General features: G+C 44.5%; 1 protein-coding gene and 1 pseudogene across 1 annotated transcript; both read left to right on the top strand.

The window, feature by feature from the left end:
- The first annotated feature begins 635 nt into the window (after positions 1 to 635).
- On the top strand, positions 636 to 2,794 carry LOC121435694 (annotated as a pseudogene).
- A 10,150-nt stretch (positions 2,795 to 12,944) lies between these two features.
- Positions 12,945 to 26,885, top strand: LOC121435464 (class I histocompatibility antigen, B alpha chain-like). Its single transcript, XM_041634818.1, has 6 exons — positions 12,945 to 13,026; positions 13,225 to 13,494; positions 13,651 to 13,926; positions 14,512 to 14,787; positions 25,407 to 25,517; positions 26,584 to 26,885. Exons 1-6 carry the CDS (start codon positions 12,945 to 12,947, stop codon positions 26,628 to 26,630), a joined length of 1,062 nt encoding a protein of 353 aa, XP_041490752.1. The 3' UTR covers positions 26,631 to 26,885.

Here is a 26,885-nt window from a genome sequence, read left to right as displayed (position 1 = left end):
GCCAAGTGCAAATATCTGATTCATTAGTTTTCCTGGTTCCCCTTAACCAATGTAAAACTTAACCAAAGTTTACATTGACTTTGTTTCCATGGGAAACTCTCAGATGAGAGAGGCAACAAAAGGTAACACAAAGGATGGGTAAAGGCTGGGTGTTAATGCCAGAAGTAGGCCAGGTATGACCCAGTAGAGTTTCATGCCTAGTGGAGGCTGCTTGCTATCTCTCTGGCACCAGACCAGTAGGACATTATGACACAAGATCCTGAAGTCAAAACATCCGGAATCTCAGCATACCTCCTGATCAAGACTCAGAGAGAGCAGATGTAACAAAGAGCACCAATAACAGGAGGAAGAGGCCTCCATAAGTCCCTGGTCTGAGGTTTTGCCTTCAAGGTGTTTGAGGTGGGGAAGCCATAGGTTGGGAATTCCCTCATTGCCTCTGAATTCCTTTCTGTAGCCTTCAACCCTTGTCAGTTGTCCTCTCCTTCCATCTGGACACATGTTCTCACTCCCACTGCAGGTCAGAATTCTGGAGAAAGCCTCATAGTCACTGCGGAATCTCCCCACAAACCATGATGCTATAAACTCCACAGAGAGGAACAAAGTCTCAATCCTTCTAGGTTTTCTAGACACCAAGGATGGGTGCTGTGGCGCTGCATTCCACCCTCCTGCTGCTCTCAGTACTCCTGGCTCTGACCCAGACCAAGACCCAGAGTGGTGCTGGTGAGTGTGGGTCAGGAAGGAAATGGCCTCTTCCAGGAGGAGCCAGGATAAGGCAGCATCCCAAAAGCCATTTTTCATCACCTACCCAGATCCTCCAGCCCCTACTCTACCCGCGTTCTGATACCTGCGCCCTAATCGCCTCCTGGCCCATGCATGTGTCTGTGGTCCGTGGAGAAGGGTTAGGGTCTCACTGCGTACCGCCCACAGGCTCACACTCCTGGCGGTATTTAGTAACCACGACAGCGTCTCGATCGGGTCTCCGAGATCTCCAAGTCTTCATTGTTGCCTATGTGGACGACACGCAAATCCTGCGCTTCCACAGTGACGTGGTTACTAAGATGGAGCCACGTGTGCCATGGGCAAAGCAGATGGGGCCCAATTATTGGCAGTGGGAGAGAAACGGCCTGGAGAGATATTCACACACTGCCCGAGAAAACCTGCGATTTGCAATCCGGATCTATAACCAGAGTAATGATGGTGAGTGACCCCTACATGTCCCCATGGATTGGCCCAGTTTCCCCTGGTCCCAGGACCTAGACTACATCCGAAGCTGCAGAATTCCTGGACTCGGGAGAGCATCGGACTGAGACCCGGTTTCGGTTCAGTTTAGGTGGAAATTATGTGGGTGGGCAGGGCCCTGTGGACAGAGCTGACTTTGGGGCTGGCTGCAGGCTCTCATACCTTCCAGTGTTTCATTGGTTGCGACGTGGGTCCAGACGGACACCTCCTCCGTGGGTACTATAGACACTCCTTTAATGGCCGAGATTACATCAGTCTGAACGAGGACATGAGAACTTGGACTGTGGCAGACACAACAGCTCAGATTACACAGCGTCGGTGGGAGGCAAAAAATTTAGCAGAGCACTGGAGGATCCTCTTGGAGGGCTTGTGTGTTGCTTGGCTGCTCAGGCACCTGGAGATAGGGAAGGCAATTCTAGAGCGCTCAGGTAAGAAGGGCTGAGAAGCAACTCCTCCATCTGCACTCAGAGTAGGGCTCAGGTCTCCAAGGTTGGAAAAAAAAAATGGGACTAGTTGAAATACTGTAGCTCTCTCTTGTATATGAAGGGGAAGTCATGCTCTGGTTTTCCTGGCCCAACAGCGGAAAATGACTCTCCCAGGACTCGCTTTCTCTCAGGACAGTTTAGGTTCCCTTGAGATTATAGGAAAGAAGATCCCTGAAATAAACAACAGGAGCCCAGTTCAGTCTGCAGCCCATGTGAACAATGGCCTCTCACCCCTCCATCCAAGTCAAAACCAGAAATCCTTTTTTAATTGTAGGAAACTTGGGAATCTTTTTTTTTTTTCAAAGAATAGATTATACTAGTGCCTGAGTGTAGACAACTTGTGTGGGGTTTGCATCACCCTCCTCCCCTTGATTCTCCTGTGCTTTATTAGAATGGGCAGATGAATACCACTTAAGTCCTTGTAAAATGCTATAGAATGCTTGAAATTTCGAACTCTTCTCCTCAGACCCCCCAAAGGCACATATAACCCATCACCTGAGACCTGAAGGTGATGTCACCTTGAGGTGTTGGGCTCTTGGATTCTACCCAGCTGAAATAACCCTGACCTGGCAGAGGGATGGGGAAGACCAGACCCAGGAAATGGAGCTGGTGGACACCAGGCCTACAGGAGATGGAAACTTCCAGAAGTGGGCAGCTGTGGTGGTGCCTTCTGGGGAGGAGCAGAGATACACATGCCATGTGCAACATGAGGGGCTGCCTGAGCCCCTCACCCTGAGATGGGGTAAGGAAGGGTGTGAGCACAGAACCTGATGTCAAGGAAAGCAGGTGACCTTCTGGAGACCCTAAGTAGAGCCAGTGCTGAGCTGAGGGTAGGAACTGGTCCTTAACTCTACTCTCTTCCCAGAGCCATCTCCTTGGTCCCCAACTGGAGTGATAGTTGGTGTGATTCTCCTTGGAGTTGTGGTCACTGGAGCTGCCATCGTGATGCTGAGGAAGAAAAGTGCAGGTAGGGGAGGAAGTGGTTTCTGAGGGTTTTCTGTGGAGATGAAGCCATGGATGGAAATGTGCTCACCTCTTGCTTTGTTTCCATGAGACACACCCCTGTGTGACTGCTTACCTAACCCAAGACTGTGTCTACTGGCAGATTTTGTTCTTTTGTTTGTTTGTTTGTTTTGAAGACAAGGTATCTTTACGTTGCCCTGGCTGTCCTGGAACCTACTATGTGGACCAGGCTGGCCTCAAACTCCGAGATCCACCTGTCTCTGCCTCCCAAGTGCTAGGATTAATCTTGTATGCCACCATGCCTGGTTGTGCTAACACTTTTTAAAGTCCAGGACTACGAGAACACTAGAACATCATTATCCTGGGTCTATCAATCATTTATTTCCCTGATGCAGTCACTCAGATAACTTTTCCAGGAATCTCCTTTCATCATTGTATTTCCACCTTCTCCCATCTTCTCCCAGCTCTGAGCTCTCTCTACACATTAAGGGAACAGCTAGTAAGGATACAGAAAGGAAGCAGAGCAAGTCCCTCAGCCACTCTCCCTTTCCCAACATTCCTGCAGCTGGGCACCACAGGAGTCCTCCTCAGCTCCCCCCAGCTGAATGAGCACATGGTGAGAAGGAAAAGCTGGAACCGCAGGAATGAACTGGGCTGGGGTAACACTGGCACATCCAGTTCCCAGAGTAGCAGGAAAGCTGTCCCACAGAGACCAGCTCCAGGGCATCAGTGATTCCTGTGCTCAGAGGATCCCTGTGGGACCTGATGTTGATGGACTTGTCAGTTCTGTTCCCAGCTGTGAAGCCTTGGATTTGGTTCATTGGCTTTTTCCAAAATAAAATAATCACCAATTTTCTAATACCACATATTAAATTCTTTTGTTTTTAAAGGATAAGAATTTGGATTCTATTATTTATCTCTAAAAGTAAGAAATCAGTCTAGGGAATTTTCAGATAGTAGCCAGTCAGAGTCTCTATATAATTGTTTCCTGTATTTCCTCTCTGAGGCTGCATCTCATGGGACAGAAAAAAGTATGTATCTGTCAACATGACAACTCAGGAATGATCATGTGTATTCTCCCTTGTCTCTCTCAACCTTTCCCCCAAATGGAATGCCCACATAAACCCTTTTCCATCATGGATGCCGTTCTCAGTACTACCATCAGTGGCCATAAATCTTGTGCTAAAATACTCAGACTCTTTCCAGATCCCCCATTTACGTTGCTCAGTATGTATCCCAGGACTCATTCTTCCTTTTCTGTTTCTCTGTTACCAGCATCTCGCACTGTTTCCCAGGCTGGCCTAGAACTCACTAAGTAGCTGTGATGGCCAATCTTCAGTGTCAGCTTGGCTGGATTTAGAGTCTCCTAGGAGAGCCAATTCTGGTCACATCTGTAAGAGTGTTTCCAGAGATTAATTGAGGTTTGAAGACCCACCCTGGGGCCCAAGGATAAGAGGAAGAACAGAAGAAAGTCAGATGAGAGGATTGTTACACTCTTCTTCCTGATCTACTGAAGTTTGTGAAATCCCAGCCCCATGCTCCTGCTGCCATGTACTGATCATGCCTCATGCTGAGAGTGACTGTGCCCTCCTAAATCATGAATCAGAATAAACTTTTCATCGTTTAAGTAGCTTTTGCTGAGTATTTTGTCACACAATGAAAAAAGTAATTAATAAAAATCTGTAAGGGTTTTGAAAAATAAACACAACCCTCTTTACCTTTCTTGCTGAGTTAGAATTACATATATGAGCCATCACACCAGGCAACAAGAAATTTTATGTAACCTGCCATAAGTGCAGCTGATGCACAGCCTGGGAGCTCCTGTCTACATCCTTGTAGCTCCATGATCAGAATAACAGCTGCCTCTGCACCCACTTTGTTATAAATACAGAGATTTTTGGCTCTCCACCAGACTTCCAAAGTCTTTTGTTTTTGTTTGTGAGTTTTGTTTTGATTTTTTTGTTTGTTGAATGTAGGGATAAGTCCCGCCCCTTGGGGGGCGTGTTCGCCTAGGGCTAATGTTGGCCTATAAATTTGGCGAGCTTGCTCCCAGCCATCCCTTCTGCTTTCCTGGTCTCCACAGGAACCGTGGTTCTGTAAGTCTGTTTCGCCTTTAAAGCTATACATATTTTTTTACAATCTGTCTGCATTCGTTTACGCCATTACATTTTGGCATCCAACGTGGGCTCTTTTGCCCCCGACTCAAGCGTGTAGCCCGCTATCTAACACAGCACCCTCCCGGGTGCTGTTTTTTAGTTCGTGACTAGGGCCCCAGTGCCGAGTCCGAGACACACTCGGCCACACAGGCCCATTCTGCCTGCCTTGGCTAAGTTTGCAGTGGAACCCCACTGCCTGAATTAGCAGAAGCTCAAGTACCTGTGGTTTTGCAACAAAAGCCGCCACAGTGGCAGATTTGGTCTGATACAAAGTGACTTGGCCGGGCGGTGGTGGCGGCACACGCTTTTGATACCAGCACTTGGGAGGCAAGGGCAGGTGGATCTCTGTGAGTTTGAGGCCAGCCTGGTCTACAAGAGCTAGTTCTAGGACAGGCTCCAAAAACACAGAGACCACCACTGGCAGGAACCGATCATTGCAGGTAAAAAATTTTTCTTTTATAAATAAAATGTCTGAACACATTAGTATTCAAGAATTTAACAGTTTTTTTAATTGTACCATGTGGGAGATTTTACAAGAGGTGTCTATCACCCCACATCTATGGATCCTTCTGGGATTCATAGTTTTCATTGTCACTAAATGGTTTGATAATAGAAATATGATAAAGTCTTTACAAGACGAATCCAGGATTCTTAAGGCAGAGATTGAACGCTTAAAAACAACTGAGAATGACAACAGTCTTCTCAAGAATCAGTTTGAAGTTGTCCAGGCTGATGTTAAGGAGAAATTCATTACTATGGAAGAGGGAACAGCTGATTTGGATTGTAAGCTTCAGTCCCTTTCAGTAGGAACTGAAACATTAGTGGCTGATATTAAGGAGAAATTCATTACTATGGAAGAGGGAACAGCTGATTTGGATCATAAGCTTCAGTCCCTTTCTGTGGAAATGAAACATTAACTGAGAGAATCAAAACTGCTGAATGTGACAATCGGATTTTGTCTAAAGCTTATGACAGATTGACAGAAAGATTGTCAATACAAGAAGGCACGGTTTATGCCATAAAAATTATGTCCAAAGATGAGATGTTATCTCTAACGGACAAACTTCATACTTTAGAATCCTCAATGAAGGCTTTGGAACATAATTCTGGTCAAGAGATTCAGACATTGCAGAAGGCAATGGTGAATAGAATTGAAAAGATTGAGGAATTTCTAAATTCTGATGAAGAAGAGCAAAGGGTAGAAAGGCAAATTTTAACTACATCTGTGGGTAAATCTCTCCGGGACAATTTCCACAAAGCTCTACCTACAGCTCTACCTGCCTTTCCAGTAATAACAACAGAGAAGGTGATTGGTTCCAAAAACCATAGGGTCATCAAGGAGGATACATGGGAGCCTGTCTGTATGAATGATCTCAAGGAAATAAAACAGGCTGTCATGACTTTTGGGATGCAAGCCTCTTTTGTTAAAGAGATGCCAAGAACACCCCTAGAAATAGGTTACATAATGCTTTGTTAACCTTGAATTTTCTCAATGCTAATGAGAAGGGAACAACAGCTGCAGAAAGACATTGGATAATGGAAAAGTCTACTGAACTACATCAACCAGTTTATTTCAAGGATGTGCTGACCTCACAATGGAAGCCAGGAGATGTGCTACGTTGGGGAAGGGGTTTTGCTCTTATCTCCACAGGTGAGGAAAAATTGTGGATACCATCAAAATTAATAAAGGTTCGGTTTGAAGAAGAGAAGCCACTTGGAAAAGATAAATAACAATTCATTCACAAGCATGGCGAGCATACTGATGGTAAGAAATACAGATAGGTTGGAGGCAGGTTCTTTTCTTATCTCCACAGGAAAATACTCATCTTCAAAGAAGTTGAGGGACCCTGAATATTTAATTACTGATGGATGGACACATTTTTGTAAGTATTAATTATATATATATATGTCTTATTAAACATTTCTTTATAAATACGTAGAGCTGGTTTTGAAATTGGACTCTGGCTCAGTCCCTCTCCAATTCCAAGCCTGTTAATAAGAGAAAAACCCAGAGTTTCTGGAGTTTCTGTCTCATGTCAAGAGCCATGATATGGGACAGAAAGAAATATGAGTTTAGAAAACATCTTTGCTTTTCTCCATATCTATCATACTTTTCATTGAATATATCTATCATGCCTTTCATTGAACATATATATGTATGTCTATATTATTAATGTTTAAGTTTTTCACAATGAACAATTAGTTTTTCCTGAAGTGACATTTGAAGTTTCCAGGAAGAAGATGGGGCCCCACAACAACAACTCTACCTGGTTGATATGACGTCATGATACTGATAGCGCTACTACAAGACCTGTTTTGGATACCAGGTGCACAAGACGATCCCAACTTGGTTAGCTAAAATGGTGCACATCTTGTACAACATTCTGGCCAGACCTCCACAAAATACTCAGAGACTATTTGCAATTTTAAAAGACATTGATCTCGAAATTTAACCATCATTTTACTTTCACAGGATCTCCCAGAAAGAACATCGCCCCCATGACAGCTGGAAGTAATTCTAGAGGACGACGTCCCCTCTCCCAGTAAAGTTTACTCCTGGGTTTAGGAACATCATTTAGGGGTTGGGAGGTTGGGAGAGGAATTTTATAAGCTCAGGGATCATTTTGAAAAAAAAAAAGAGGGAAAATGATGGGATAATAGATTTATAATTGTGAGTTACTGCTTTTAGACAAATATATTGGTATCGATTCTTGTATATTGATACAAAGTTAAATTATATTGACTATTGTATGCATGCATGTTTCTATCTCTATTTAAAACATTTTTTATGTATTGACATATATTGTATTGATAAATATATATTGTATATATTTACCATATCGCAGTGTACATTTCTACCTCTGATTAAGATACTTATATAATGTTTGTGTATTGATATATATTTACCATATTGCAATGTATATTTGTACAGTGTTTATATTTGGAGGTCATTATCCTCATTTGTTACACAGTTGTTTATTGTCTTAGTCTTTAAGTTAGATAGATATTGAGAATTATATAGATAAATAGTCATCTAAGTTTGTCATTTATAATTAGACTAATCAGGTTCTCTAGACATATAGAGATTATACTCAGTATAGATAGATAATCTTCAACCTCTTCAAAGAGCTGTAGAAAATGGCCTTTAATCTAACTCAGAGTTTCGTGATAGTGAGACACAATTGCTCCTGGCAACACCGCTCTATTCCCGAGAGAATGTTGAGCACCAAAGACACTCCACTTGGAGCCTTTCTATTTGGCAGAACTGGCCTTTGGGCAAAGAAATGCCCATACCTCAACCACTGACAGAGATACAGAGCGTGCATCAGTGGATAAAACAGGACTGTCATATCCTGCCAAGACAGGGTAAGATGGTTTTGAAAAGTTGCTTGCCTTTAATAATGGTATGTCAGTTATGTTAGGCCTTAGCCAAAATTGGTTGACTCAACATTGTAAACGAGACTTTGGGTGATTGCCCAGGTAGTCAGTTGTCTCTGTCAATCGTTGCACATTTTGGATATATCTCGTTTGTTGAGTAGAGTTTATTCCCTTCTCAGATCTTTGACGGAGTTGAAGATTATATAATTGTAGTTACTCTCTACATTATTTGGACTCCTTGAGATAGAATGTTTAGCAAAGCTTTTGTTCTCAATATTGTTTGTTATATTTATTATTTGTTGTTATTGTATATAGTTGTATTTGGTTTGGTTCTGTCTTATTTAGACAAAAAGGGGAGATGTAGGGATAAGTCCCGCCCCTTAGGGGGCGTGTTCGCCTCGGGCTAATGTTGGCCTATAAATTTGGCGAGCTTGCTCCCAGCCATCCCTTCTGCTTTCCTGGTCTCCGCAGGAACGGTGGTTCTGTAAGTCTATTTCGCCATTAAAGCTATATATATTTTTTTACAATCTGTCTGCATTCGATTACGCCATTACAGTTGAAACAGTCTCAGTCTGTGGCCTTGACTTGCTAGACTAGGCTGGCCTTGAACTCAGAGAGGTTTTAGGAGAAGAGGCCCTGATCTCTGCCCAATTTCTTTACGCTGTTTTTTCTTCTCATACCTTAAGGAAAAGCAACCTCTGTCCCTTCCCTAAACTATTGAATGAATTTCCAATTCCTTCCTCTGTTGTCTTGCTTTCGTCTAACGAATTCATTCAGTTCTCTACCAGAATGATTTTTGTTTGTTTGTTTTTGCAACACAGTCCATGAAGCTGGACTTGTAGTCTCATGAGTCTGCTTCCCAGTTCATGAGCTTTCAGGTACACACAACACCTGGCTCTTGGTTTTGCTGTTTTGAATAATTTGTGTATTATAAACATTAATCCTGTTTCAGATTTAGTTGGTTTATATTTTCTCCCTTTCCTTAGACTGTCTTTATACCCTCTAATTGTTTCCTTTGCTGTACAGAAGCTTTTCATTTCATGCAATCCCACTTGTCAACTCTTGTTATTGTTTCTTGAGCTGTAAATCATTTCAGACCATTCTCACAGACGGTCTGTGCATCTATCAAAGGGTTTTCCTCTAGCAGATTTCAGAGTTTTGTGTTACATTTAAGGTCTTTGAGATTAATTTTCTACGGGATGAGAGATAGAGATGTAATTTTGTTCTTCTACATGGGGTATAAAATTTTCCCAACATCATATGCTGAATGGATTTGTGTGTTTTCCTCAATGACTGTTTTAGGCATGTGGTTGAAAATAAAATAACAGTGTATAAGGGTTTTTGTGGTATCAGAGGGCCAAGGAATGTCACAAAAATCACACAGAATTCACACAAGGGGTTTATTGGGAGGGGGGAGGCTGCCTCTGAGTGGGGATGTGAGAGACAGGCAGGGAGGAAAGAGAGGGAGTGGAGGATGGAGCTAGGGAGAGAGATGGGAGAGAGAATGGAAAGGGGTCTGTAACATGAGCATAAGGGATCTTTAAACAGTGGAAATGTGTCATATTGTGATGACAGGGATGCTGGCCCTGAGTCCTTGAAGGATGGGTGGGGGATGGGGAAGCACCTGCTTCTGGAATGTGGGTTGCATCTATCTATCTATCTATCTATCTATCTATCTATCTATCTATCTAGTATGTATACAATATTTTGTCTGTGTGTATGCCTGCAGGCCAGAAGAGGGCACCAGACCACATTACAGATGTGAGCCACCATGTGGTTGCTGGGAATTGAACTCAGGACCTTGGAAGAGCAGGCAATGCTTTTAACCTCTGAACCATCTCTCCAGCCCAAATGTGAGTTGTTTTAACACTGTAACTATAGATTATATCTGAGTCCTCTATTCTGTTCCATTAGTCTGTGTCTATCTCTGTGCCTGTACCACACCTTTTTGCTTGTTCTTCTGTAAAACCATGTCTCTGTAACAGAATTTGAGATAATATTTTAAATCTTCTAGTATTTCTCTTCCAGCTAAGTACAACTTTGGCTATTAGCAGTTTTTTCTGAATCCACATAAATTTAGAATTTTTTGTTGTTGTCCTTAAAGAATGCCATTCTTTTTGAGATAGGTACTAAATAGCCAGAAGTGCATCCACAGGACTAGGTTGGCTGGCAGTGAGTCTGAGGACCCTCCTGTCACTATTTCCACAGTGCTGGACTACAAGCCATACCACACGGGCTCTGGGGTTGATCTCAGGATCTCATGCTTTCACAATAAGCACATCACCAATTCCCAGGCCCACAGTAAACAACAGAGTCTCAGTGTGTAGCTCTAGCTGTCCTAGAACTCATTATATAGACCAGTCTGCCCTTGAACTTGTGGACATCCTCTTTCTCCACCTCTGCCTCCAACCCCAACTCCCACATCCCCATTTTCCATATGAAGAGGTGAAGGTATCAGGGCTTTGGGTTAACTTCTATTTGGTCCAAAGAATGGAATCTAATTTCCACATCTGACCATGGGTGGAGACTATACATACATACACACACACACACATACACACACCCCACATGCACATCCACATGTGTACACACAAGTATACCCATCAGGCTCACCTTGCCTTCCAAGTGTTAGGCTTTCAGGTATGTATCATAAGACTTAGATTTGATCTGTGTTGCTTAAAACACAAGAAACATATTCATCATCCACACGAGGCTAAGCCACTCGTGACTAAATTAGGACTGTGATGTCAATTTAATGGGGTTTGGGGAAATGTGCATAAATTTGTCCTTTTCTGTTTAGTCCTATTCTAACGGATGATCTTTTCTCTCTTTGAAAGTTTATTGCCACTTGATTACTGATCCGATTTCCTTTCCTCAGCTACCAACCTCTGTGTGGAACTTCTAGGGAAATTTCAGGTAGGGAAGTGACAGAGACCAGGAACTGCCACTCGAAACAGGGATCTCTGGCATGGTGATTATTCTAAGTGATGGAATTTGGTAGTAACGACTTCTCTGCTCCACCCAACTCGGCCTAATGTTCTGAATCACCAAAACAGAAGACAATTACGTGTGCATCTCTCAGTCAGTTTTGTTAACTGACTCTTACAGAAGGAAGCCTGTCAGCATCCTGGACAGACTTGCCACATCCCATCATCCTCTACTTCAGTCCCATCCAATGCTCCAGAGAGCGTCATTTCAAACCGTTTACAAACCAGCCTGTTTTCTGGACCTAACAGGCCATTGATGTTCTCCCTGTCCATTGACTTCCTATCCCCTGACATTCTGCATTCTAGTTCTCCTACTTAAAGGGCTATACAAACTTTTATATGCTAGCCTGAAGTCTCAGCAATTCCCCTGCCTCAGCCTCTTAAAGTAGCCTGAATAAAGGCAAGTGTCACTAAACTCAACTAAAAGTAGTAATTCTTTTTTTTTCTAATATTTATTTATTTATTATGTATACAATGTTCTGTCTGTATGCCTGCAGGCCAGAAGAGGGCGCCAGATCTCATTACAGATGGTTGTGAGCCACCATGTGGTTGCTGGGAATTGAACTCAGGACCTTTGGAAGAGCAAGCAATGCTCTTAATCTTAACCACTGAGCCATCTCTCCAACCCTAAAAGTAGTAATTCTTAAAGCTCAGTGAAAACATGAAGTTACTTAGATACTTTCATGGGGTGCATGAAAATAAAATAAAAAGGTTGTAGCTTACTTGCCATATTTACTGTATTGTGCTTGATAGTGAGTTCATCTGTTGACAGCTTAGTATGAATCAAGGTTGGAAATTCAAACTAATTAGGGGTTGTTACATTTGTTTTTAACCACCACTCACTTGCAGAATAAGAGGCAGATACACATGTAAAATCTCTCTCTCTCTCTCTCTCTCTCTCTCTCTCTCTCTCTCTCTCTCTCTCTCTCTCTCTCTCTTTAACCCTAACTTTAAAACAGAGTCTCAAGGGGTTGGAGAGATGGTCCAGTGGTTAAGAGTGCTTGCTACTCTGATAGAAGACCCCAGTTTGGTTCCCAGCACCCAGGACTCCCAGCTCACAACCTCCTGATCCTCCTGGAACTGGAGTTACAGGAATCTCTGACCTCCTATTCTGGCCTCCATGGGCATCTTCACGCTTCTGGTAAACACTGACACAAACTCACATATATACACATAAGTAAAAATAACTTTTAAAAAACGTCAGTCTCATGTAACCCACACTGGCCTCAAACTTAGGTCAAACTTTCTGCGTCAGCCCAGTCTCCTTAGTGCTGGGTGTACAGGCAAGCAACAGCCACATGACCAATTAAGCTTCAGTTCTAACAAGGTAAATGTCGTTAGATACAACCTACATAAAAACTCTTGGAGGTCCTCAATAATTTCAGAGCACAAACGAGATCGTGAACCCAAGTCATTCATATTTCAGAGCTTCTGAACGGGATTCAGGGAGCAGATGTGAGAGAGGGCACCAGGTACAGGAAGAAGGTGGTCTCTATAAATCCTTCGTGAAGACGTGTTTGGGGATTCCTGCTGGCCTCGGAGTTAATTTCTCAAGCTCACCACATGGTCAGCTGTTCAGTCTTTCCATCTGGACAAATGTTCTCACTCTATTGCGTGCCCGAATTCTGGAGAAAACCACTCACGGTCACTTTGGTATCTCCCCACAAATCACGACGCTATAAACTCCACAGAAAGGAACAAGGTTTCAATTCGCCCAGATTTTCCAGGCACCAAGGATGGGGGCTGAGGAGCCGCGTCCCATTCTCCTGCTGCTTTCAGTCCTGGCCCTAACCCAGACCGAGACCCAGGCCAGCGCGGGTAAGTGCAGAGTCTGCAGGGAAACAACCTCTGAGGCGAGAAGGGCAGCTCCGGGGAAGACACAACGCCTGCACCCCCCCCCCCCCGCGCGCCGGCTTCCAGTGCCCCTAGTCGGGTGTCCCACTCCCCTCCAGGTCTGTGGACCTGCCCGCGGATCCCCGGGGAAAGGGTCGGGGTCTCATGGCAAGTCGCCCCCAGGTTCGCACTCGCTGCGCTATTTTGTTACCACGACGTCCGGTCCCGGGGTCCGGGAGCCCCGAGTCATCATCGTTGGCTACGTGGACAACATCGAGTTCATGAGCTTCGACAGCGACGCGGAGAGTCCGAGGACAGAGCCCCGGGGGTCGTGGGTAAAACGAATGGGTCAGAAGTTTTGGGAAGAGGAGGTAAAATATGCCGAGAGTTATGCACAGAGGGCCCGAGAAAACCTACGATTGGCATTGAGCGTCTACAACCACAGCAGTAATGGTAAGTGATCCCAGGCCAACTTGCCTCAGCCTTCTATGTCCCGGGTTCAGATCACCAGGAGACCGGGACAGGTTTTGATATCAGTTTTGGTCCAAATACCGGGAGTGAGTGGGTCAGGGCCTTTGTGGGCAGTTCTGACTTCAGGGGAGGGACCAGATTCTCACACCATCCAGTGTTTAATTGGCTGCGAAATTGGACCGGACGGGCGGCTCATCCGAGGCGAATATGCGCACGCTTACGACGGCAACGATTATCTTAGCCTGAACGAGGATCTGCACTCCTGGACCGCTGGCGACACCTCGGCTCAGATCGCTGCCGACAAGTGGAAAGCTGATGGTGTAGCAGGACGCATCAGAGCCATTCTGGAGGGGAGATGTGTAGAGACACTCCTCAGACATCTGGAGATAGGGAAGAAGACACTGCAGAGAACAGGTAAGAGGGAGAACGAGGAAATTCCTCCCTCTGCGCTGGAACTGGGCCTCAGGTCCCTGGAGGTGGCAAAATGCGATCAGATGGGAGATTGCGGTGAGAGTACTCCTGTGTTTACTAACCCAACATCAGAGAGTGACTCTCCCAAGTGCCCACCCTTCTCTTCGGAATGTTTCTTGAGATGGAAGAGAGATCTCAGAAATAAGCCGCAGTTCCTTAGAACTGCAGCCCATTGCGAACCATGACTTCTCCCAACCTGCAGGCAGGCGGGCAGGCGGGCGGGTGCTGTCCCCAGCCAGTGTTTGTGGAGGCCTGATGGAGCCATGATGAGTCTCTTAATGCCCCACTCACTCAAGATCTGAAATCCCTTTCTCATGGTGGCAAACCTGGAGTCTCTACTGGACTAGATTATACAATTTAACAGGGAATGGTTTATCCTGAATCCTGAGTCCAGGCTACTTACTGTATGGGACTGGTTCCTTTGTAGCATCTCAAGTCAATTGTCCATTGCCAGCATGGTCACAGGAATACTGCTTAAGTCTCCAGAAAGAATATAAAATGCCTGAACTTTCCTACTCTTCCTCTCAGATCCCCCGAAGGCACATGTAACCCATCATCTAAGACTTGAAGGGGATGTCACCCTGAGGTGCTGGGCCCTGGGCTTCTATCCAGCTGAGATCACCCTAACCTGGCAACGTGATGGAGAGGACCAGATCCAGGACATGGAGCTAGTGGACACCAGGCCTGCAGGGGATGGAACCTTCCAGAAGTGGGCAGCGGTGGTGGTGCCTTCTGGGGATGAGGAGAGATACACCTGCCTTGTGCATCATGAGGGGCTGCCCGAGCCCCTCATCCTGAGATGGGGTAAGGAGGGGTGTGAACATAGAGTCTGTTGCCAGGAAAAACAGGTGGTCTGGAGACCCCTGAGTAGGATCAGTGCTGAGCTGGGAGGTAGGGTCCTTCAACTCTATCCACTCCTCCCCACCCTCTCTTCCCAGAGCCATCTTTTTGGCCCAAGATTGGAATGACTGTTGGTGTGGTTCTCCTCGGAGTTGTGATCGCTGGAGTTGTGGCTGCCGTTGTGACAATGAGGAGAAGTAAGGGAAGAGAAGGGAAGGGAAGGGAAGGGAAGGGAAGGGAAGGGAAGGGAAGGGAAGAGAAGGGAATGGATTGGTGTCTGAAGGTTTCATCTCCATTGAGTCGAAGCCCTAGGTGGAAATGAGCTCATCACCTGTTTGGTTATTGTGAGACCTACCATACAGGCATACTTACCCAACCTGGGACTCTGTGTACTAGTACATTTATCCAGGGCTCTAGGAGATCATTATCCTGCATCCCTATCAGTCTTTTTCTTTCCCCAGATGTAGTTACTCAGATAACTTTCAGAAATCAGTTTGCCCCATTCTATTTCCATCCCTTGGTCACATGTTCCAGCTTTGGAACTCTTAACACATTAGGGAAACACTCACTTACAGTGTAGAAAGGAGGCAGAGACCAAGTCCCTCACTACTTTCTCAAACATCCCTGCAGCTGGGCACCACATGAGTCCTCAATTCCATCAGTTCAATGACCACATGCTGGACTGTGACTCAGAACACAGTCATGAGGAAAAGCTAGAGCTGCAGGGATTGCATTTGGGAAGTATGACATTGTCACATGCAGCTTCCAAGAGCAGCAGGGGAACTGTCACAGTGACCAGTTCCAGGGTCTCAGTGGTCCTCTGTCCAGTTTATCACCCGTGGGACCTGATGTTGACGGTCCTATCAGAATTCCGTTTATTGGACTTTTCCAAAAGAAAATAATCTCCTATTATCGAGCATCACATAGAAAATCATTTTATGTTTAAATGATAAGGATTTACACTTTCTTATTCGTACCTAAAAATAAGGAATCAGGGCTGGAGAGATGGCTCAGAGGTTAGGAGCACTGCCTGTTCTTCCGAAGGTCCTGAGTTCAATTCCCAGCAACCACATGGTGGCTCACAACCATCTGTAATGAGATCTGGTGCAGAATACAGTATATATAATAAATAAATAAATCTTTAAAAAAATAAAAATAAGGAATCAGTTCAGAAAGATTTCAGATAACAGCCAGAGTTTTTCCCTATATAACTACTTCTTATGACTTTTCTCTGAGGCTATACCCATGATAGAGAAAACAATGTACATTTCTGAACATGCTAGCATGAGTGATGATATGTGCTCTCCCTTTTCTTTCTTGGGCAGCAACAAAATGATGATAATAATAATGCCCATGCAAGACCCTTCCTCATTATTCTTACTACTAACATCATGGTCACCAACCTTTTCCCACAATACTCAGGCCTCCTTCACCCATCCTTTAGATTGTTGAGTATGGAGTGCAGGACTTACTTCCTCATTTTTTGTTTTGTTTATTTGTTTTTCTGACAGGGTCTCGTACTGTATCCCAGGCTGGCTTTGAACTCACTGTGTAGCTGGGATGGCTAATCTTCACTGTCAACTTGACTGGATTTAGAATCTCCTAGGAGATGCAGTTCTGGGTATGTCTATAAGATTGTGTCCAGAGATGATTAAATGAGAAGGGAAAATCCACTCTGAATGTGGGTGGTGCCATCCCTTGGACTAGGGTCAAGATTGAATAATACAAACAGAAAAAAGCCAGCTGAGATCTCTGTGCTCTCCTTCCGGATCCATTGAAATTGGAGGAGTCCCAGCCAAATGCTCCCGATGCCGTGACCTCCACCACGCCTTATGTTGAGATGGACTGTATGTACCCTCTTAACTCGTGAATCAGAATAAATATTTTTAAAGTTGTTTCTCTCAGATATTTTGTCACAACAATGAAAAAAAGTAACTAATACAGCAACTCAGACTGACCTTGATGTCCCCGAAATACTTTTGCCCAATTTTGGGAATGTTTGTATAGTTAACCACAGATAGCCTCAGGAATGACTCAGCCATGAGTGAGGCTGATGTATAAAGTTTGGGGCTCTTTGTTTACATCCTTCTTGCTATATTATCTGAAAAAACAGCAGTTTCTGCAACAAACACCCAGAGTCTCAGCTCTACAGCGAGATTTCTGAATTTTGAGATGTCTAGGGGACTCCTGGATCCAACAAGGTCTGGGACTTTCTAGTCTATGGGCCTTCTAAACACAGTTCCAGAGCTGTGTGATCTGCTCCAGGTAGATGCTCTATTGAGAACACTAAGTACTGGACCAGGACTCAGTACGTCTTCCTTTCTTTCCTCCAGCTAATCACTCTGTTGGTGATTTTCTTTATCTCCAATGTTTTAAATATTATTTACTATTACTTCCCAGATAGATTTCTTCAGTCCAGATATTTCTGCCAAGTACCTCCAGACTCATCTGTCCCCGTGCTAACCTGACTGTTTCGTATGCATTTCCCCATTTCTGTTAATGGCAACTCTGTCCTGCTACTTAGACTGTCAAGACCTTTTTATTGTCAACTTTACCTTGTTTTCATAATCCATATTTAACTGAGCAGGAAATGTTTGAGTTACATATGTACTGAAGATATTAATCTTCTTTCAGATGTATAGCTGGTAAAGATTTTCTCCCATTTCTTAGACTGTCTTTCACGTCCTTGTTTTTTTTTTTTTATGCAGAAGTTTTTCAATTTCATGCAATGCACTTGTCAATTCTTGCTATGATTTCTTTTTTTTTTTTAGTTTTTCGAGACAGGGTTTTTCTGTAGCTTTGGAGCCTGTCCTGGAACTAGCTCTTGTAGACCACACTGGCTTCGAACTCACAGAGATCCGCCTGCCTCTGCCTCCCGAGTGCTGGGATTCAAGGCTTGCGCCACCACCGCCTGGCTTGCTATGATTTCTTGAGCCATGCTTTCTCCACGTGGCAGCTGAGAGTTGCACTGCCCTTGGCATGGATGATAAGAGTTGCCTCTGAGACTGCTCCATCTGAGGTGGATGGATAGCAGTACTGGGAACCCAGGGTAGTTGTCTTCCTCTACATGGCATGAGGTCTATCACATGAGCACCACCAACAGCAACTCCAGGAATAACACCTGTGGGGCTCTGGGCAGGATCCTCAGCAGACAGGGGCAGCAGCTGTGTGGCCTTTGCTGTGGGCAGAGAGACTTGCAACTGAGGCTGAATCACCTACCCAGAAAGGACTTGCCAGCCTAAGGGAGGAAGGACAATGAGAAAAGGACATGCAAATGCTGCCTTTGTGAGAAACTGGCTCACCATTTCTTACACCTGGGGAATGTGAAGGAGGCATAAAGGAAAGAGCAGGAATCAGATCTGTGCTTCTGCAGTCCCAAAACCTGGGAATGATGGTAAGAAAAGACAGTAAAGAGAGAAAAAGTGAAGTAAAAGTAATAGAATACCCCTCAGGCCCACTTTTAACTCAGGGAAAAGACTATGATTCAGCATACATACAGGGCCTTAGCAGTGATTCAGTATGGGAAACCTTGATAAACAGGAATATTTGCCTCTGAACCTCTTGAAACAGACAAAAAAGGTACTTTTAAAATTTAATGAGCCCCTACACAGGGTTCCTGGGACTGTGAGACATAGACGTAGATAAGGTCTGAGCTATGGAAGTAGAGAAATTGAGTAGGGAAATTGAGCACTGTAACTACTCCCCCCTCTAGGAGACAAAGGCCGCACAATCTGAGGCAGGATGAAAGGATCATTAGGACAGCAAGAGATTGACTCCCACCAGCTGTCTTCTCCCTTCAGATGTGTGTGCACATGGACAGGTTTACACGCACGTGCGCGCGCGCACACACACACACACACACACACACACACACAATTTTAATGTCTGGTTTTAAGTGCGGACTGTGTAGGACAGATTAGGAGGTGTGTCACTGGAAGTGAGTTTTGAGGTTTCAAAAGCCCAGGCCATCCAATTAGCTTGTTCCTTTCCTTTATCATTTGCCTTGGTTGTGATGTGTTGTCACAGGCCTAGAACAGTACCAAGACATTTGTCATTGGTACCATATCTAAGATATTTGTTACTATAAAGTGTGCCCATTCCTGTGTGCTTTACCACTTCAGAACTTCCTTTTTACTAACTCTGTAAAACAGCTAGAAATAGAGGACAAAATTTTAGATTGAGGTATTTATTTATTTATTATGCATACAATAGTCTGTCTGTGTGTATGCCTGCAGGCCAGAAGAGGGCACCAGACCCCAGTACAGATGGTTGTGAGCCACCATGTGGTTGCTGGGAATTGAACTCAGGACCTTTGGAAGAGCAGGCAATGCTCTTAACCTCTGAGACATCACTCCAGCCCCCTAGACTGAGGTTTCTTGTGATGTGGAGAAGGTAGCATTCCCTGGGAGCTAATTTGATCCTTTTCTCATGTTCCCTGACCCTATTCTAGGTCTGTCTGTTGTAGTAATATGGGGCGGCAGGGCTGCGTCCCCCACACCCGGCCGCCCACATGGCTAGCTTATGCTCCGAAATAACAACACACAAACTGTATTCTTTTAATCACTGCTTGGCCCATTCTCTTCTAGGCTAATTCTCACATATTAATTTAGCCCATTCCTAATCATCTGTGTGTAGCACCCCAAGGTGCGCTTACCGGGGAGATTCTAGCCTAGTCCATCCTCGGTCCGAGCTTCATCACGTGTGTCTGCCAGGGAGCAGGGCATGGCGTCTCTGCTGAGGCGTCTGCTCCGGAGAGCAGAGCTGTCGAGACTCTGACCTCACTTCCGTCTGTGATCATCCCCTGGAATAGGATCTGAGATCCAGGACTAGGAGTTTCTTCTGGCACCAACTGGTCCTCCATCCTTCTCTGTCTTTATCCTCCCAGCAATGGAAAAGGGTGTAGTTAATTAACTTTTATCATTTCATTTCCATCCCTTGGCTTCATATCCTGGCATTAGAACCCCTTCTCCCTAAAAGTCTTGAAAGGAAGCGGAGACCAAGTGCCCCCATTGCTCTGCTAAACATCCTTGCAGCTGAGCACAGCTTGAACCCTAGATCAGTGTATACCTGTACCTTGTGCAGGACCTGGTGTGGATAAGCTTTTGTCTTCTGTCCCCACATATGAATACTCCAGTTTGTGAATTTTTATTTTTCTTTTTTTTTTTTTTTTTTTTGGTTTTCCGAGACAGGGTTTCTCTGTGGCTTTGGAACCTGTCCTGGAACTAGCTCTGTAGACCAGGCTGGTCTCGAACTCACAGAGATCCGCCTGCCTCTGCCTCCCGAGTGCTGGAATTAAAGGCGTGCGCCACCATCGCCCGGCCTGAATTTTTATTTTTCTAAGATAAAAAATTTGTAAGCTTCTAATTTCACATATAAAATTAGTTTGTGGATAAATAACAAGAATTTGGATTCCATTATTTTTGTCTATAAGTTGCAAATCAGTCTAGGGAATATATAATAATAAGTGGCAATCAGTTAGAGACTTACATTATGTTAATTGCTTCCTATTTCTCATACCTGAGGCTACACCCCATAGGAGAGAAAACAATATGTCCTTGTCTACATGACAACTCAGGGGTGATGACATTTGGAACTGTTCTTCATTGTGGGTGCTACTGTGATGATTGACATCAGTGGCCTCAAATCTTTTTCTAGAATTCCCAAGCCTCTTCTCAGACCCCACTGTCTTCGACTGTAAAACAGGGAGCTCAGATTTTACTTTTTCTGTCTCTCTTTTGCAGGGTCTCATACTGTACTTCAGGCTGTCCTAGAACTTACCATGTAGCTGTGACAGCTAATCTTCAGTGTCAGCTGAACTGGAGTTTGAATCTCCCAGGACTTGCCATTCTGGAAATGTCTGTGAAGGGTGTTTCCAGAGAAGATTAGCTGAGGAGGGGAGAGCTGCACTGAATGTGGGTGACGCCAACCCATGATCTGGGGCCTAGAATGAAGAACAGGGAAGAAAAGGAGAAAGACAGATAAAAGCCAGCATTCCCACATTCTGCTTCCTGATTCCTGGAGATGTGAGTCATCCCAGCCACATGCTCCAGCTGCCATAAACCCAGCCATGCCTTTCCTGCCAGGATGGGTTGAACCGTCTTAAATCAAAATCCAAAACAAATCTTTCTTGCCTTAAGCTATTTCCATCTTTTTTTCAGATTTTTGTTTGTTGTTTGTTTGTTTTATATGAATGAGAAAACTGAGTGATAGTACATTTGGGTTGACCTTCTACTCCCAGAAATCATCCCGCCTCCCTCTGAGAACTGGTGTTGCAAGTGTGGGAATATAATCTTCTATAAATGTATTGGGATGAATTGAGACTGTGGGAGTATGTCTGCTGCCTCCTTAACCTTTGTATCTATCTATTCTATAACTCTCGTATATGCATATATTTACTGTGTGTTGTGTCACATTTCAGTTAATATTAGTAATTAAGATTGGAGTAAAAAGGCTGGAGAGATGGCTCAGTGGTTAAGAGCATTGCCTGCTCTTCTAGAGGTCCTGCCTGAGTTCAATTCCCAGCAACCACATGGTGACTCACAACCACCTGTAATGAAATCTGGTTCCCTCTTCTGGCCTGCAGGCATGCAGGCAGAATACTGTACACACAATAAATAAATAAATCTTTAAGAAAAAAAAGAGAATGGAATAAAAGAGGATGTGTATTGCTTCAATTAGATTACCATGGAAAGCAGTATTATCTGCTGAATTCCTAAAATGAATACCATCACACTTAGTGAATTTATTGTTACTTAATTGTGACATTGTAGAATGTCGGATGTTCTGTGTTTTGTGTGCTGTTCAAAGAACAAGAGTCACCCAGAATGTGATTCTAGGCTCTCTGACAGCAGGGAGAACAACTTCTGAGAACTGAACCTCAAAACTCTGCTCAGAAGCATTATTTATTGATTGCACACAAAGGTTGTGTTTGGAGGACAGCAAGGTCTTTATACCAAAGTCCCTTTGATCTATATGTTCTCTGAAAAAAAATCATGCCCCCACAACTTTAATCTTTATTATGTACTGTTTGCAATACCCAATAATTCAAGACCTGCAAGTGTGCCCAGATAGTCTTGTGACCAAAGTCATGAAAGGGACTGAAAATTTCCTCAGAAAAAGTTTATAAATCATAGAAAACAATCACTGTACTATGATTTTTTTCAAGTTCTAGATACATTCATCAACACTAATACATTCTACTGATACCTTAGAAACAGTGAGAAACAACTATTACATTGTAATGTTTACCCTAGATACAATGACTCTACCAGATTCCCACTACAGTGGAAAGATACAAGCATGACCATCTATGTTTCTTTTGTAAACAGAATACTCCTGATACACCGTGAACGTAAAAAATAAAGACAGAGATCACAACTTAAAGAGAATTTATTCTGGAGTCAAATGTGACAATAGCCTGGAACACAGATTTCAGTTCCTATAAATTCCATGTCCTAAAATGGTAACCGTTTTATTGTTTTCATAGTAACAGAACAGCAACAACAAGGCACAAACAACACATCTTAGAAATACACTGGTGGAAACATCAGGCAGGCAGGTTGTATCCATGCAGGGAAATCTGTTAGACCTGAGATGCTCTCTGATGACATGAGTTGGTAGAAGCTAGGGGCCTGTTTGTACATTCCAAAGGGGTTTACCTAATAGTCACAAGGATGTCAAGTCACACAGAGGAGTAATAATAGATATTTAAGGGACTAGGACATATTTATTTATTTGTTTGTTTGTTTGTTTTGTTTTGCTTTGGTTTGGATTGGTTTAGTTTGGGTTTTTGGTTTTTAGAGACAGGGTTTCCCTGTGTAGTCTTGGCTGTCCTGAAACTCTCCCTGTAAATCAGACTGGGCTCGAACTCACAGAGATTCCCCTGCATCTGCCTCCCGAGTGCTGGGATTATAGGCCTGTGCCACCACAGCCTGACTTGGTGTTCTTTTAAAAAACTTATTATTTTTATGTTATGTGTATTGGTGTTTTAACTGCATGTTTTTTTCCCCTCCACACTTTCTACAGCTGCTTAAAATCCTCCATTACTGACCCTAACTCAAAGGCATTACTTTCCTCTCTATATAACCGCAAGATTAAGGCTTGCAAGAGCTGTTCTCCTCCTACCCCTAACCCCTGCTAAAAGTAATGAAATGGTGCCAGAGCGTCTTCTGAGTCTGGTTTTGTTATTGTTTTTGTTGTTAGCCTTATTTTTTTCTTTTTAATCAAGAAGAATTCACAGATTGGAACCCTTTATTTCCCAGTAATGTTTGGACATCCACACGTTCATTTCTGCTGTATGTAGGAATTTCGGATAACCCACTCAGACTCATCGTGATCCGTCCCCACATACCCACAACGCTATAAAACTCCACAGAGAGGAACAAAGACCTAATCTCAAGTTCTCCAAACACGGAGGATGGGGTGCACAGTGCCAAGAGCCCTCCTTCTGTTGCTGGCAGCCACCCTGTCCCCAACTCTGGCCCTCTCTGGTGAGTACCAGGTGGAGAGAGAAACCATTTTTGAAGGAAGAAACGGGGTTACTGGATTGGGACCGCACCCGGAAAGCCGCGTCTCCGCCCCCGCCCAAGTTGCCCTCCCTTCTCCCGGAGATGGGCAGTCAGTTCCAAGCTCCCTTCTCTCCACGTTTGGACCCGTGCCCCCTGCACACCTCCCAAGGGGTGCACCTGTTCCTCGATCTGGCCGGATGCAGGGTCACCGCGCGCCACTCCTAGGCTCACACTCCCTGCGTTATTTCTCCACCGTCTTCTACAATCCTGGCCACGGCGAACCTCGGGTCAGGGTCGTCGGCTACGTGGACAACACACAGATCTTGAGCTTTGACAGCGACAATGAGAGTCAGCGAGTGGAACCGCGGGTGCCATTTATGGCGCAGGATCCTGAGGATGAATTGACGCGTCTCGGCAGGCGCATCTTAATAATTGGCCGAATCGAACTGAGGACCCTGTTCAACTACCGTAGCAAGAGAGAGAATGGTGAGCGACCGTAGATTCGTAATGCTAGTATACAGTCTCCAAATATTCTGAGGGACATAGGAACATATCTTGGATTAGTGAAATCCGCCAAGTTTCAGCCATCCTGGGGAAGCTTGAGGAAATTTATTGGGGTTTTATTTCACTGTGAAATAGGCTTTAAGCAATCATGCACAGGCTATGTGTATTGAATGGCGCTAATCTAGGAGACTGTACTGACCTCCCTGGCTGCAACAGGGTCTCACACTATCCAGGAGATTTGCGGCTGCGACATAGGGCCAGACCACCGCCTACTCCGTGGGTATGAGTAGATCGCTTATGATACCCAGGATTATATCTCTCTGACTGAGGACCTGCGCTCCTGGATCGCAGTGGATACCAAGGAGGCTCAGAGCACCAGGCGCAAGTGGGAGGTAGCAGGGTTTGCAAGGCCATGGAAATCTTTCTTTGAAGGAAGGTGTGTGACGTGGCTTCTCAATACCTGGATAAAGGAAAGGAGATTCTGCAGCGTGCAGGTAAGAGGGTTAGGGTAGTTTCTGTCTGCCTTGGAGCAGAATTTCTGGGAAGAAAGAAAACAAATTCCTAAGCCACCTATTGAAAAAGAAGGTTCTTCTCTGTTTAGCTGGTCCCCCTGAACCGGTTTCTCTCTGTCTGCCTGTTTTCAGAGGCTTAATATCAGTTACAATTGTCTGGCCTATCTATGGCTTAGGCCATTACTGGCTAGTTCTCTCTATAAATTAACCCATTTCTATTAGTTTCTATTTCATCCTGCGGCTTCTTGTGTGGCTACTTGGAGTCTTCTGACTCTGCCTTCTCTCTGTGTATCTTTGTTTGAACTTCCAGCCTAGTTTTACTATGCTAAGCCATTGGCCGAAACTGCTTCCTTTATTCATTAATCAATAAAAGCAACACATGTACAGAAGGACATCCCATGTCAGGTAATTCCCTTTTGATCTCAGTCCCTGTCTCTGCCATTGCTCACAGATCAGGTGTAACTACTCAGTTTTAACCCACTCAGAGGTATACAAGTTCACACCTTTATCGTAGAACTTATTGTAGGAATAGATAGGTCCTCATTCTGGGCCCATGAAGTTTAAGTGCTTCTCTGTAGATCCCAAGCCCAACTCTGGGTATGATCAATGATCAGAGCTCAAGTTGTCCTCAGGAAGGAACAGAAGTTTGTTCTTCTCTGACTCTTCTCAGATCCTCCAAAAACAAATGTGACTCATCACCCCAGACCTGAAGGAGGTGCCACCCTGAAGTGCTGGGCCCTGGGCTTCTACCCTGCAGACATCACCCTGACCTGGCAGAGGGATGAGGAGGACCTGACCCAGGACATGGACCTTGTTGAGACCAGACCTGCAGGGGATGGAACCTTCCAGAAGTGGGCAGCTGTGGTGGTGCCTTCAGGAGAAGAGCAGAGATACACATGCCATGTGCTGCATGAGGGGCTGCCTGAGCCCCTCGTCCTGAAATGGGGTAAAGGGGTGTGTGTAGGCCCAGAGTCTGTCTTAGGGAAAGCAGGAGCCCCTCTGCAGACCCTGAGCAGGGTCAGGGTCCCTCACCTCTGTCCTCTCCTACTCTCTCTGGCAGAGCCTCCTCCATCTCCCACCACCCCCATCATGGGGATCATTGCTGGTCTGATTCTCCTTGGAGTGTTGGTTGCTGGAGCTGTGGCTGTCATTGTGATGAGGAAGAGTACAGGTAGGACAGGACAGTGTCTGAGATTTGGGCCTTCCTGAGAAATTTCAAGCCCTGGATGCAAATGTGTCCATGTCCTGTTTTGTTACTATAACGTGTGTTCATTCCTGTGTGCTTAGCCACTTCCAGACAATTATTATTATTATTATTATTATTATTAATTATTATTATTATCTCTGTAAGGAATACCTGGAAGTAGAGGACAAAGGATTCATATTGAATATTCTCGTGATGTGACACAAATCCGTGGTGGAGTCTCTAGGGGGGAAATGGCTGGGAGGATACTTGATCCTTTTCTCATGTTTCCTGGCCCTGTTCTAGGTCTGTCTGTGTCCATACCCTGGAATATTATCTGAGGTCTAGGACTAGGAGTTTTCTCTTGCACCAACTGGTCCTCCATCCTTCTCTGTCTTTATCCTCCCAGAGATTGAAAAGAATGCAGTTTGATAACCTTATTAGTTTATTTACACCCCTCATGTCCTGGCATTAGAATTCCCTTTTTCTTAAAAGTCTAAAAAGGAAGTAGAGACCTAGTCCCCCATCACTTTGCTAAATATCCCTTCAGCTGAGCACAGCTTGCATCCTTGGCTCCACGGGCGTACACCTGTACCTTGTATAGGACCTGGTATTAATAGGCTTTTGTGTTCTGTCCCTCGATATGAAGACTCATTTTGGGTTTTTTAAATTTTTCTAAATTAAAAAAGTAAGGTTATAAATTCATATATAAATTTTTTTATGGTTAAATGATAAGAATTTCCATTATCTTTGTCTATAAGTTGGAAATCAGTCTAGGGAATGTTCAGATAGCAATCAGTCAGAGACTTCATTGTATAAAATGCTCACTGAGGCTGAAGCCCATAGGAGGGAAATCATATGTTCCTGTCAACATGACTTCTCAGGGCTGATGATGGCATTTGGGACTGTTCATTGTGTGGTTGCTTCTCTGATGGTTGACACCAGGGACTTCAAACCTTGTTTTAGAATTCTCAGGCCTCTTCCCAGACTCTTGCATCTTAGAATGTAAAGCAGGGAGCTCAGATATTACTTTTCTCTCTCTCTCTCTCTCTAGTAGGTTCTCACTCTGTACCCCAGGCTGGTCTGAATCTCACCCTGTAACTGCGACAGCTAATCTTCAGGGGCAGCTGGATTGGATTTCGAATCTCCAAGAACTTGCAATTCTGGAAATGTCTGTGAAGTTGTTTCCAGAGAAGATTAATTCAGCAGAGGAGGAGGCTATTGAATGTGGGGTGACAACAGCCCATGATGTGGGGGTCCAGAAGAAAGGAGAGGAAAAGGAGAAAGCCAGATAAGAGCCAGCGTCCCCACACTCTGCTTCCTGATGCATGGAGATGTGAGTCATCCCAGCCACAG

Source organism: Microtus oregoni, unplaced genomic scaffold, assembly GCF_018167655.1.
Source record: "Microtus oregoni isolate MIOR12 unplaced genomic scaffold, Mior012 000046F_ref0000063, whole genome shotgun sequence".
Taxonomy (NCBI): domain Eukaryota; kingdom Metazoa; phylum Chordata; class Mammalia; order Rodentia; family Cricetidae; genus Microtus; species Microtus oregoni.
This window is presented reverse-complemented; position numbering and strand designations above follow the sequence as displayed.